The following is a 15,406-nucleotide window of genomic DNA, read 5'->3' as shown; positions in this document are numbered from 1 at the left end:
TCAACTCCAAAGACCTCATATTTCACCTTAGAACTTAGAACAATGGATAGTTATTTTTTGTTCTTGGACAGTTTTTGGAGAAAGTTTGGTTTTTAAATCTAGATTTACAATCCCCTCCCCCCCAAAGAAAACCTGTAAAAAATATATATTTTTTAAAGGAGCCATTGGCCAACACTCACAAGCTCAGACTTGTCTGCGGGAGGAGCCTCCGTCATCGATTTGTAGTCGGAGAAACGCTCTATTTCTTCCCAAGTGTTTCCTGAATACAAGACGGTGTCCTTCACAAAGATGCTGATGGCCCTCAGCATGAAGGAGACAAAGAGGTGCATGTGGATGTAATTTCTCGTGCAGTGCAGCCGCCTGGGTGAACGACAAAGCAAAAATTCCCCTAGAGTGGATAACTTTTTAAGTTTTATTTTTTTTTCCTCTCCGGCAAGAACAGCAGTTGAAGAAGTTGTCACCTTATCATGGTCAGTAAACAAGTTGAGATAATTGGCCAATTAAAACAGCATAGCCCCAGGGTACGGTACATTAGCTGTTGATGTAAATTTAAAAGTTAAGATATCTTGTGGAACAAAATGAAACATGAAGCTGAGTGACAGGTTCGCCCTTTGATGATTGATCTAATGGCCTGAGGTGCTAGTCGTTTTGTCCTCAACTTGACCTAGCATATTAACACAGCAACGTATATTAAAATGGTCATTGGGTTAGATATTTAAACACCGTCTGATTAAACACTCTAACGGTGTTAATATAATTTTTGAATAAACCCTGGCATCTCAGCTCACGATCGACCTTGCAGACACCCCTGGACTGACTTGTTATCGAGAATGGAGAGACAAAGCCCTGCCCAGCAGATAGTGCAGTATATTAGCTGGACTGCTTAAGATAGTTGGGATTCTGCTTCAATGTCGGGTGTCTGATTTCCCAAATAATTCCTGGCATTGACTAATAATTAATACAAGCATTTACCCTTAGTGGCTTGGCCCCTTATTGCACACATCTTTTACAGAACTTTTAATAAGAATTAAAACACTGTAGCCCTCTGTAGAATCTAGACAGACCTATCGGAGTTGAAATATGGACTTTCATTATAAGAGATGCTCCTTTATAGAATGAGGACCACGTACTATAACCACAAACCGCTTGAAGCCCACTCCTGACATCAATGTGCATGATTTTATCCATCGTCAAACAGCAATTAGTATGTAGCTTAATTACCAGGACAGCGGCTCAGTGGAACCGCTTGTTTCCCGAAACAATTTTTGCCAGGAAAAACAAAACAAACATATATTGACATTTCATTTCCAAGAACATCCTCTATGTGTCAATAATTGTTCGGCAGATTAATTAGATCCATCACACAAGCGAAAACTAAAGTGTAATTTATTCAAGAAAAATAAAAAATAAAAAACAGGCAAAAAGTGGAACAGAGAATTTACCTGAAGTATCCTAAAATCAGGACAGCAATAGTTAGGGATCCAAGAGAGATTGAATACCCAACAGTGTAGATCACGTGAAGGCGGTGGAACACATCCTGCAATAAAGAGAGATAGTGTCACCGCACGGCGAATTAGATTTAATGGAACGTACGGTACAGTATGTCGTACCCATAATGGGTTGCTTTGCAGAGTCCCAATTGGGACATTGGTTTAAGCTGGAATACTCGTGAGAGCTGGTGTGATATAAAACTGTCTGACTGATCAATAAAACATCAAAGCATCCAAATAATTATAACATTGTCTGTGTGATAAAAGCTGAAGGGAGCAGAATAAATGATTATTTCATTTATTTATTTATATTTGTCCAAACCCTGTTGTGATAAATTGCGACCAGCATTAGTGAAAAGACTGGATACTGGAAACACATATGTACGGTAAAACAATTAAAAACAAAGCTTTTGCATAATAAATGTCTAGCAGAGCATATACAGTAGGCTCTTCGTGACGTATTACTGACATAGGACATTCTATAAAAAACTGAATAGTGGAGAAATAAAAACTATAAAAAATAAATTGTTAAAATTATGGCATAAGCTACAATAAAACATCACTCATCTGTAGTTCATTGACACAAGCTATTAATGGCATAGACACGAGCAAAATTCAACATGGTGTCAATGTACGACTAAACAGGTCCACTTACCCCAAACGGCTTTAAAAACTGCGCTACAACAAAGATTTAAGCATCTATTTGTCATTGGAACCTCGATCGCAGTGATAAATCCTATTTTATATCGCCGCTTATCTGCGCAATAAAAAAAGTCAGCTATTGGTTCAAGTAAACTACGCAATACGGCTGAGGCGGCTGAGCGTTACTCAGCCACCCCTGGCCCAGGCCGTTCCACCGGCCAATCTTTGCAGATGTGCACAGACATAAGTTATATTTACTGCACAAGTTATATCAGTTCAACTAGTGTGGAAACAAAGAAATAAATCAGCAATTATATATATATATATATATATATATATATATATACTGTATATATATATATATATATACTGTGTATATATATATATATATATATATATATTTACATTTTTTTTTTTCATCCTCTGATAAATCTTCTCCAAAATGAAAAAATAAATAAATGAATAAAATACGGACACTGAATTTACGGTAAACTGACATTACATACAACTTTTTGGCCTCCCAACAACCACTGATACTTCTTTAATTTAAAACATTTAAAAACTTTTAAAAATAAGAAATGCTAATTGTTTTTTAACATTTATATCATATTATATATATATATAAATATATATATATATATATATATATATATATATATATATATATATATATATAAAAAGCACTAATCCACGGCACTCACCATTCCTAGTTTTGGGGTGCAACATGGTATGTGACCACATTGTTTAAATAGAAATCACAGGGGCTCTGCAGAGCCCCTGTGATTTCTATATATATATATATATATATATATATACATACATGTACACAGATGTGTCCACATACATCTATCCTACATGCACTACAAGTCACTTTACACATAACGTGAGTGCTGTGCGACTCGGTAGCGCAGAGCGTCTTTTTGTGCAGTGTTTTCCCTTGAAATGTGTCTTATTCGCAGAGTGATACAAATAGGATGAAATACTACGTTACGCTGTCAGCGGCTGTGACACTGTAACGTAGCATTTCGCCAGCAGAAACAGCCGCAATCGCACACAGAATATAGGCTTGTTGCATATCAACTTAATCAGCAGAAGTGGTTTGTGTGTCCTAAACACATCGCTTTGCAAATAAGACACCTTTTAAGGGAAAAAGTCACACGGATAGACGCTCGGCGCTACAGAGTCGGGCCAAAGCGCAACTAGAAGGGCTGTTTAAAAAGGCTAGATGTATGAGGACACATCTGTATATAATGGTGTTAATTTAGTTACTGTTTTCCCGTACTTTGCTCCATTTACAGAATAAGCCCCATAAAAATGTTATCAGCGAAGACAAGTGTCATGGAGACCAATAATAAAATATAAAAATATGCTTTCATAATTTGTCGCTATACATTCTGGGGCTGATGCTAAATTGGACTTAGAAGCATCAACTATTTATCATGGTAATAATTGAAGATCCGTTGTGAACTGATGTCTTTGGCACGTTAAGGTTTGTTTGTTCTGGTGTCAGATTAATATAATTAAATAATGAATACAAATATAATACTTAGAATACAACGCGTTCCACTACAACGTAAACTGCCTACAAGCCTGGATCAGTATTTAAGTTCTATACAGTGGGGGGGGGGTTACAGAAAATTCCACAGAACTGGCTTAAGTGAGATCAGGAAAACATGATATTAAAAATCGAGCTGCGTCTTGCTGAGAATTAATGACGACATATCGGACATAGAAGCATGGGACGTTTTGGAAGCAGGAATTTTATTTGTTTGTTAGGGGGCAGCCTGACCTTGTCCGAAACGCGTTTTACATATTGATGGCTCCCAAGTGAGCAGTAGCCTGAATATATTTCATGGTCATATATGGGATAGACACAAACGCTTACGTCTTCTGGGAGAAGATGCAGGGATAAAGACACTAACCGCATCTGCCTATTTAATTCCTTTGCTTTTGTTTAATGTGACTTTCAAGAAATGAGCCTATAAAATATTCATGTTGTTGGACATGATCTAGCTGCTGGTGATGTATTCGTGCTTGTCGGCTCGATGGCTGAGAATTACGCAGAACGGTCTGAATATACCGTCTTCAGGTTCAATAACCAGGATGTCTGGGATGATCGCACGCTCCCACATGGGTGTTTTTGAATTATATTGGGGAGGGGGGGAGATTTCTTAAAGGGGCAGAGATTTCTTAAAGGGGCGGGTTTTGTCAAAGTGACGTTTTTTTGGTGCTTTCTCTTGGCGGTTTGCAAAGCACCGAAAACTGTCAGTTTTACAAAACGCCCACTTATTTTATTTCTCATTCAGGGAAATGTATCAAAGATTGAAGAGAGATAAAGTACCAACCAATCAGCTCTTCTTATTTTTTCAAACACAGCTTGTAAGATGGCAGATGCTGATTGGTTGGTACTTTGGCCCTGATTCAGAGGCGCTCTGAATCAGGCCAAGCCTTTTTTTTTTTACCCCGGCGTCCAGGCCGCTCGCTAAGCTGTGGGTGACCACCTACAGCTTTAGCGGGCGGCCTGGCGATGGTCGTGATTATCGTGACCATCGGGCTTGAGACGAGACCCTTGTGGTAGGGTCTCGTCCACCGGAAGCCCCAGTGAACTTCCTGCTCTAATACAGCAGGAAGTTCACTACTGACATCACGGGTGATGTCAGTAGGACCTCCCACAAACCCGAAGGAACGCCTCCGTTTGTGCAGCAACCCCCCTCCGCCCTACAAAACGGGGCGAGCTGTCGATCAACATCGACAGCCGCCCAGTCTTGTAGCGAGCCCCAGAGCGAGTGATTTCCCATTCGCTCCAGGGCTCGCGCGTGCGCACTGCCCGGCCATCGACCCGCTTGCGAGCGCTGTGCGCTCGCGAGCGGGTCTGAATCAGGCCCTTTATGTCTCTCCAAGCTTTGATACATCTACCCCTGTATATGGTGCCCATATCATGAACTAATAATAATTGCCTTATCATAAATAAAGTCAGTGACCAATAATTTACATATTAAAAGAATATTTCCCGTTTAAAATAACTTGAAAATCACGTTTGATTGCTAAATATAAATCACAACTTACTTTGCAGAAAATTAATTTGTCCCTTTACACAAGATAAATGTGAATTATTTATTTCACTTTAATTAGTAAATATTGAGTATCTTCATGATTCATAAATGTATTGCGCCACTTCTGATTTTGCTAATTAAGAAAACTGCTGGCGCCGTGTGACGGGCACAAACTACAGGCAAATGCGATTTTCAATACATTTCTTCATATCTCAAACTTCTTTCTTTTACCGAGGATGAATCACAAAGTTAATAGATCTGCAGCTGCTTCAGGTTTGAGTATAAACATTTAAACTAAACTAACAATGACTTTAGCTCTATACGGGTTGAGCTGTACCTGTCCCTCCCTGTACCCAGTGCCACTCCTAGGGGTATATTTACTAAGGTGAGAGTTTTTAGAAGTGGAGATGTTGCCCATAGCGAACCAATCAGATTCTACTTAACATTTAACTAGCACCTTCTAGAAGATAATAGCTAGAATCTTATTGGTTGCTATGGGCAACAACATCTCCACTTCTAAAAACTCTCACTTTAGTAAATGTACCCCCTTAGGGTCGTCTTTGCTGTCCTTGAAAATAAAACAAATTCAAGTCATCCAGGTAGAGCTGCCCTATGTATCTGCATAGAATTCCTAGTCTGCCCCGCTCAGTAGCAAATTCCTAGTCTGCCCCTCTCAGTAGCAAAACCAGATGCGGCACCTGTAACATATATAACGATTGCGGCATTTACAAATATCTGTGTGAAATGTGAGGTCATTGCTTTGTGTCGCTTCCTTTCTGAACGGCAGTGATGTCTGCCCAGCCTGTTATCGTCATTTATCACTCTGCGTAAGCTCAGCTGACACATTCGCCGTAGGAGAAATAAGCATAAACTTTCAATCGTCAGATGATAGATGTGACCCATAAACTTAAACTAAACTTAACTAAAATAAACACAGGAGACCAAGTTATGCCGTTAAATTAACTGGTCAGCTTTATTTAGTTACAATGGCAGGTATGGTGGCAGGAGAAAGAACAGCAAATAACCAGCGTCCACTTGTCTTAGGCCAAAAGTATGTCACAACTTGCGAGGGTCAACTATCCCAGACAAGGGCAAGTGTGATCATAAAACTTACAAGGGCCAACTATCCCTTTCACAGCAAGTGATGTGGCCCCAACACCCATGCCAATGCACCATTCATCCTGTTCGGCCGAGAGGTGCCGCTGACCCCAATAGGGTGAAATCAGCCTAATCAGTGCATTGAATGGGTGCGCACCGCTAATACTGCCGCAAGATGGACGCTTCAATATTGCCGGTCTTTCCCTGCTATGAAATAAAGCCAACACAAGACATAATAGGGGAGGGAGGGAGGGAGATCAAATTCAAAGAGGCAGGTTCCCCACACCCTCTCACATAACACGCACCCTAACCTCTCATCCTATCACCACACCCTCTCACATAACACGCCCCCTAACCTCTCATCCTATCACACACCCTGTCACATAACCTGCCCCCTAACCTCTCATCCTATCACCGCACTCTCTCACATAACACGCCCCCTAACCTCTCATCCTATCACACACCCTCTCACATAACACGCCCCTTAACCTCTCATCCTATCACCACACCCTCACACATAACACGCCCCCTAACCTCTCATCCTATCACCACACCCTCTCACATAACACGCCCCCTAACCTCTCATCCTATCACACACCCTGTCACATAACACGCCCCCCTAACCTCTCATCCTATCACCACACCCTCTCACATAACATACCCCCTAACCTCTCATTCTATCACCACACCCTGTCACATAACACGCCCCCCTAACCTCTCATCCTATCACCACACCCTCTCACATAACACGCCCCCTAACCTCTCATCCTATCCCCACACCCTCTCACATAACACCCCCCCTAACCTCTCATCCTATTACCACACCCTCTCACATAACACACCCCCCTAACCTCTCATCCTATCACCACACCCTCTCACATAACACACCCCCTAACCTCTCATCCTATCACCACACCCTTTCACATAACACGCCCCCTAACCTCTCATCCTATCACCACACCCTCTCACATAACACGCCTCCCTAACCTCTCATCCTATCACCACACCCTCTCACATAACACACCCCCCAAACCTCTCATCCTATTACCACACCCTCTCACATAACACCCCCCCCTAACCTCTCATCCTATCACCACACCCTCTCACATAACACCCCCCCTAACCTCTTATCCTATCACCACACCCTTTCACATAACACGCCCCCTAACCTCTCATCCTATCACCACACCCTCTCACATAACACGCCCCCCTAACCTCTCATCCTATCACCACACCCTCTCACATAACACACCCCCTAACCTCTCATTCTATCACCACACCCTGTCACATAACACACCCCCTAACCTCTCATCCTATCACCAGACATTCTCACATAACACGCCCCCTAACCACTCATTATATCACCACACCAACTCACATAACACACCCCCTAACCTCTCATCCTATCACCACACCCTCTCACATAACACACCCCCTAACCTCTTATCCTATCACCGCACCCTCTCACATAACATGCCCCCTAACCTCTCATCCTATCACCACACTCTCTCACATTACACGTCACCTAATCTCTCATCCTATCACCACACCCTCTCACATAACACGCCCCCTAACCTCTCATCCTATCACCACACCCTTTCACATAACACGCCCCCTAACCTCTCAACCTATCACCACACCCTTTCACATAACACACACCCCTAACCTCTCATTCTATCACCACACCCTCTCACATAACACGCCCCCTAACCTCTCATCCTATCACCACACCCTCTCACATAACACGCCCCCTAACCTCTCATCCTATCACCACACCATCTCACATAACACGCCCCCTAACCTCTCATCCTATCACCACACCCTCACACATAACACGCCCCCTAACCTCTCATCCTATCACCACACCCTCTCACATAACACGCCCCCTAACCTCTCATCCTATCACACACCCTGTCACATAACACGCCCCCCTAACCTCTCATCCTATCACCACACCCTCTCACATAACATACCCCCTAACCTCTCATTCTATCACCACACCCTCTCACATAACACGCCCCCCTAACCTCTCATCCTATCACCACACCCTCTCACATAACACGCCCCCTAACCTCTCATCCTATCCCCACACCCTCTCACATAACACCCCCCCTAACCTCTCATCCTATTACCACACCCTCTCACATAACACACCCCCCTAACCTCTCATCCTATCACCACACCCTCTCACATAACACACCCCGTAACCTCTCATCCTATCACCACACCCTTTCACATAACACGCCCCCTAACCTCTCATCCTATCACCACACCCTCTCACATAACACGCCTCCCTAACCTCTCATCCTATCACCACACCCTCTCACATAACACACCCCCCTAACCTCTCATCCTATTACCACACCCTCTCACATAACACCCCCCCCTAACCTCTCATCCTATCACCACACCCTCTCACATAACACCCCCCCTAACCTCTTATCCTATCACCACACCCTTTCACATAACACGCCCCCTAACCTCTCATCCTATCACCACACCCTCTCACATAACACACCCCCCTAACCTCTCATCCTATCACCACACCCTCTCACATAACACACCCCCTAACCTCTCATTCTATCACCACACCCTGTCACATAACACACCCCCTAACCTCTCATCCTATCACCAGACATTCTCACATAACACGCCCCCTAACCACTCATTATATCACCACACCAACTCACATAACACACCCCCTAACCTCTTATCCTATCACCGCACCCTCTCACATAACATGCCCCCTAACCTCTCATCCTATCACCACACTCTCTCACATTACACGTCACCTAATCTCTCATCCTATCACCACACCCTCTCACATAACACGCCCCCTAACCTCTCATCCTATCACCACACCCTTTCACATAACACGCCCCCTAACCTCTCAACCTATCACCACACCCTTCACATAACACACACCCCTAACCTCTCATTCTATCACCACACCCTCTCACATAACACGCCCCCTAACCTCTCATCCTATCACCACACCCTCTCACATAACACGCCCCCTAACCTCTCATCCTATCACCACACCATCTCACATAACACGCCCCCTAACCTCTCATCCTATCACCACACCCTCTCACATAACACGCCCCCTAACCTCTCATCCTATCACCACACCCTCTCACATAACACGTCCCCTAACCTCTCAACCTATCCCCACACCCTTTCACATAACAGACACCCCTAACCTCTCATCCTATCACCACACCCTCTCACATAACACGCCCCCTAACCTCTCATCCTATCACTGCACTCTCTCACATGACAACATGACACGCCCCCTAACCTCTCATCCTATCACCACACCCTCTCACCTAACACGCCCCCTAACCTCTCATCCTATCACCACATGTTCTCACATAACACGCCCCCTAACCTCTCATCCTATCACCACACCTTCTCACATAACACGCCCCCTAACCTCTCATCCTATCACCACACCCTCTCACATAACACACCCCCTAACCTCTCATTCTATCACCACACCCTCTCACATAACACGCCCCCTAACCTCTCATCCTATCACCACACCCTCTCACATAACACGCCCCCTAACCTCTCATCCTGTCACCACACCCTGTCATATAACCCGCCCCATAACCTCTCATCCTATCACCACACCCTCTCACATAACACGCCCCCTAATCTCTCATTCTATCACCACACCCACTCACATAACACGCCCCCTAATCTCTTATTCTATCACCACACCCACTCACATAACACACCCCCCTAACCTCATCCTATCACCACACCCTCTCACATAACACGCCCCCTAACCTCTCATCCTATCACTGCACTCTCTCACATGACAACATGACACGCCCCCTAACCTCTCATCCTATCACCACACCCTCTCACATAACACGCCCCCTAACCTCTCATCCTATCACCACATGTTCTCACATAACACGCCCCCTAACCTCTCATCCTATCACCACACCTTCTCACATAACACGCCCCCTAACCTCTCATCCTATCACCACACCCTCTCACATAACACACCCCCTAACCTCTCATCCTATCACCACACCCTTTCACATAACACGCCCCCTAACCTCTCAACCTATCACCACACTCTCACATAACACGCCCCCCTAACCTCTCATCCTATCACCAAACCCTCTCACATAACACGCCCCCTAACCTATCACCCTATCACCACACCCGCTCACATAACACGCCCCCCTAACCTCTAATCCTATCACCATACCCTCTCACATAACACGCCCCCTAACCTATCACCCTATCACCACACCCGCTCACATAACACGCCCCCCTAACCTCTAATCCTATCACCATACCCTCTCACATAACACGCCCCCTAACCTATCACCCTATCACCACACCCGCTCACATAACACGCCCCCTAACCTCTCATCCTATCACCACACCCTCTCACATAACACACCCCCTAACCTCTCATCCTATCACCACACCCTTTCACATAACACGCCCCCTAACCTCTCAACCTATCACCACACTCTCACATAACACGCCCCCCTAACCTCTCATCCTATCACCAAACCCTCTCACATAACACGCCCCCTAACCTATCACCCTATCACCACACCCGCTCACATAACACGCCCCCCTAACCTCTAATCCTATCACCATACCCTCTCACATAACACGCCCCCTAACCTATCACCCTATCACCACACCCGCTCACATAACACGCCCCCCTAACCTCTAATCCTATCACCATACCCTCTCACATAACACGCCCCCTAACCTATCACCCTATCACCACACCCGCTCACATAACACGCCCCTTAACCTCTCATCCTATCACATCTGCCTACGTACTGTAAACAAAAAACAAACATCTTTAACTTTATTAACCCCCTCTATCCCCCTGACTAGAAGTTTATGTGCCCTCGGTTCTAGCCCAAACCTCCGTTATATTTTGTTACGCAGCTGGCGGCCCCACTTACACCTGGATATCACCATCACTTGTGTCTAAGCAAGAAAGAAACACTGCAGTCTACACAGCATTAATGACACTATCACAGTCTTGTCACGCAGTAAGTGCCTCTGACATTGAGGGGGGACATGTTTCAAACCTTCCAGAGAAAGTGGAGAAGTTTCCCAAAGTAACCAATCAGCATCTGTCATGTCATACATTGTGCTAGAGAAATGACAGTTAGAAGCTGATTGGTTGCTTCAGTATGGCCAACTCCTCCTCTCTATCTGCCTCCGAGTCAGTGATGCTCACAGATTGGCCACAGATCTGGCCGCATTGCGTACTCAGAAATAAGTGATAGTTCTTAAAAATGCTCCAGTATGGAACTTATAAAACTACTTGAGATTTCAGAGAGTGTATATATATATATATATATATAGTGTTCCCTCTAGCTCCGGTGGCAGGCAGGGCACCGGAGCTAGAGAGGGCAATCTTGTGTGCGACCGAAAAGGGGGCGTGTCTATAAGACGCGTCCCCTTTTCGTCATACTTGGGGGCGTGCCCGGCGCTTACGGACATGCCGGGCAGCCCCCAAGCGCTGCAGAAAGGGAGAATAGATGCCGGGCGCATGCGGATAGATCAGCATACAAAGAAGTCCTCAAACCTTAACGTTTCATCAGAAGGTATATTTCTATATATTTTTTATACTTTTCCCACACTAAATCTCCCTTCTTGTTTGGGGTATTCTTGCGATTTTAAATTGCTATTTTATGTTTTAATTGTATTTTCTAGTAATTACATTATATTAAATTAATTTATATTACTCGATCTTTTGCGCGCCTGACTGTCCATTATATGTTTGTTTATTTATCAGTGTTTCCAGAGAGTGGTTAAAATAGTTATTGTTCTACTTGCTAATTCTATACTACCATAAGATTCTTACTGCACCTGATTTAGATATATCTTATATTTTTTTTCATTTTATTAAATAACGAGACTGATTAAATAACTCATCTTTATTTATTGGTATTACAAATTTAATGTTTGTCCCCTTCCATATACTCCATATACATTTGCACTAATACATGGCTGTAGTCTTGTTTTGCACGGGTGGAAGACATGGAGCAAATCTATTTCTGTTAGTTGTTTCAACATATCTGCTGTTTTCTTCTTTACAGCATCAACTGATTCAGAATGTGGCCCTTTAAGCACTGATTTAACTTATGGGAAAAGATAAAAGTCGCAAGGTGCTAAATCGGGCGAGTATAGAGGATGTATGAGTGTAGTAATGTGATTGTCGGTCAAAAACTGCGTCACAGAAAGTGCTATGTCCTGGGGAAGGATGAAACCATTTTTCCACGGTTGCGGCCGTTTCTTTCTGACTCGTTCTCGCAGCTTTTTGAAAACTTATAATAACGTTGGTTACTGTTGTGCCTTCTGGAACCCATTCTTGCTAAATTACACCCTTGATATAGAAAAAAACAATGAGCATTGCTTTGAATTCTGACTTGCTTTGACGAGCTTTCTTCATTCTTGGTGATGACGGTGTTTTCCAGTGCACTGACTGTCTTTTGGTTTCAGGATCGTACTGGAAGATCCAGGTCTCATCACAGGTGATTACTTTATGAATAATTTTTGGATCTGCGTCATGTTGCTGCAGAATGTCACCAGAACATTCCTTACTAAAAATGTCAAGTGGACGCGTTGTACAACTTTTAAACTTAGCATTTTTTTGGCGCTCTACAGAAAACACAACCAAATTAAATGGCGACTCACAGTCAGAGTGTCGCTGCTGGTCATGCAGGTTCAGACACGTACAAGGTTACTACGTAGGCAGCTAGACCCGGTTCTGACTGCTCTGTTTACTAGGTGGACTCTGGGGGTCATTCAGACACGGTCGTTAGCGCCGATGCGCTCGTACCGGGTCGATGGCTCTCCACAGAGCATGCGCACGACAGCGCTGGCACCGTCGTGCGCATGCGTGAGACCCGCTACGACCGACAGCGCCGGTCATAGCAGGTCTCGATCCAAAGGGGGCGAGCTGTCGATGTTGATTGACAGCTCGCCCCGTTTGGAAGGCGGGCCGGGGGGGGTGGCAGCCCAAACGGAGGCGTTCCCATGGGAACGCCTACCGTTTGGGGGCGGCCCCACTGACATCACTAGTGATGTCAGTGGAGAGCTTCCGGCTTAGACAGAGCGGAAAGCTCTCCGGGGCTTACGACAAGGGAGACCCTACCCTAGGGTCTCGTCGTAAGCCCCGATGGTCGTGATGGTCTTGACAAGGCTGTGGGTGTTAACCCACAGCCTTACCACCGCAAAGGAGGACGTCTTGAAAATTCAAGAGGTCCTCCCCTCATTCAGACCGCCCGCACGCTCTGTGCGACCGGCTCTGAATGAGGTCCTCAGTCTCGTTATTTTATAGACATACCTCGAATATATAATTATGTTGAACTAAAAGCGTTATACTCTACCTCTCAAGTGAGCATTGGCATAGGGAGTAAGCAGAAACCATTGGGCATAGTGGTGGCCATTGTTGGATTGCAGGGCTTCAGAGAGGTAATCTGATCGTCTGGCTTTCTCCTTCCCAAAGTAATAGTTATAGCTATACTGTAGTCAATAAACTGATGACCAAATTTCCACATCAGCTCTGGTCTGTGTGATTAATACAGTTGAGGATTGTTATTACACGGTCTAGCAGTACGTACCAGCCTATGGCATTAAGCGGATTATATATCTGAAAATAAGCACATCATTTATAATTATACATCTAATTGAAGAGGAACATTCCACTATTGGGGTCACCTGAAGTCAGATTGAAGAAGGCTGAAAAGGTTGTATCGTTGGGGCTCGGCAGGTGTCGATGCCTCAGAAACCTCTGAGGGATGAGCGCTGACAGTTATCTCCTGACTAATCCACTGGATTACTTTCTACTTCTAACTGCGGCTCAGCAGAGAGCCAAGACTGAAAACAGCAGGCGCCCAAACTCTCACCAGCACTAGGGGTATAGGCTTGTCCCTATTTTTAACTTTTGCCATGTTTTACAGTTTCAGGCCCTTTCCTTTGATGTGCAAAACATCGAGGGGATTAAACGGTGAAGTGTGAAATGGGAGCGTGTAATGACAAGAAAGAAGCGAAACCCTCCATCAGGCACTCTCTCCGTGCATCAGGGGAAACTTTTTTTTTTAGCGCTTTTTGGTGAAGGGACGACTTTGTCTAAGAGAGAATTTACGAACAGCTCAATCTGCACAGAATCAATTCAGTTTTGAAAGAAATTACAGCTGGAATCCGGGAGAAAACTGTCAATAAAGACTAAAAGCACAATAATAATAATAGCAAACAAAATACTTTGTGTACTATGACGAGACTCTGGCGTACTTAAGATTTGAGGGGTTTTTTTTTGAGAAAAAAGACATAAAAATAAAATGTTCTTCTTTGTTCCAGTTTCGTAAACAAATCCAGTTTAACTATAGTCACCTTCTTGTCCCACTTATTATAATCACACTAACAGCAAAAAAAACGCACACTTTTTATAAAAGGTCACACAAGTAACACAGTCATATACAGAAAGTTACAATTGTTGAAACAGTAGGACCAGCCATTCATAGTGCAGTGTATGTAATACATCAGACATATACAAGGCCAGTGATCACAGTAACCTGTTATATGTGGCAGTAGGACCAGCCATACATAGTGCAGTGTATGTAATACATCAGACATATACAAGGCCAGTGAGCACAGTAACCTGTTATATGAGGCAGTAGGACCAGCCATACATAGTGCAGTGTATGTAATACATCAGACATATACAAGGCCAGTGATCACAGTAACCTGTTATATGAGGCAGTAGGACCAGCCATACATAGTGCAGTGTATGTAATACATCAGACATATACAGGGCCAGTGATCACAGTAACCTGTTATATGAGGCAGTAGGACCAGCCATACATAGTGCAGTGTATGTAATACATCAGATATATGCAGGACCAGTGATCACAGTAACCTGTTATATGAGGCAGTAGGACCAGCCATACATAGTGCAGTGTATGTAATACATCAGACATATACAAGGCCAGTGATCACAGTAACCTGTTATATGTGGCAGTAGGACCAGCCATACATAGTGCAGTGTATGTAATACATCAGACATATACAAGGCCAGTGAGCACAGTAACCTGTTATATGAGGCAGTAGGACCAGCCATAC

At 44.2% G+C, this 15,406-nt stretch overlaps 1 protein-coding gene across 1 annotated transcript in view; it reads right to left on the bottom strand.

Annotated features, from left to right (window-relative positions):
* The window catches only part of PTH1R (parathyroid hormone 1 receptor), a 523,470-nt gene that overhangs the window by 85,575 nt on the left and 422,489 nt on the right, over nucleotides 1-15,406 (bottom strand). The window contains exons 5-6 of the mRNA XM_088450788.1: nucleotides 1,443-1,537; nucleotides 180-360 (exon numbers count right to left, since the gene is read on the bottom strand). Coding sequence (XP_088306914.1) covers nucleotides 180-360; nucleotides 1,443-1,537 — 276 coding nt within the window. The remainder of the gene's footprint in view (nucleotides 1-179; nucleotides 361-1,442; nucleotides 1,538-15,406) is intronic.

Source organism: Taudactylus pleione, unplaced genomic scaffold (assembly GCF_031769625.1).
Source record: "Taudactylus pleione unplaced genomic scaffold, aTauple2 ptg000524l, whole genome shotgun sequence".
Taxonomy (NCBI): Eukaryota; Metazoa; Chordata; class Amphibia; order Anura; family Myobatrachidae; genus Taudactylus; species Taudactylus pleione.
Note: the sequence above shows the minus strand (reverse complement) of the source record. Positions and strands in the feature narration are given on the sequence as shown.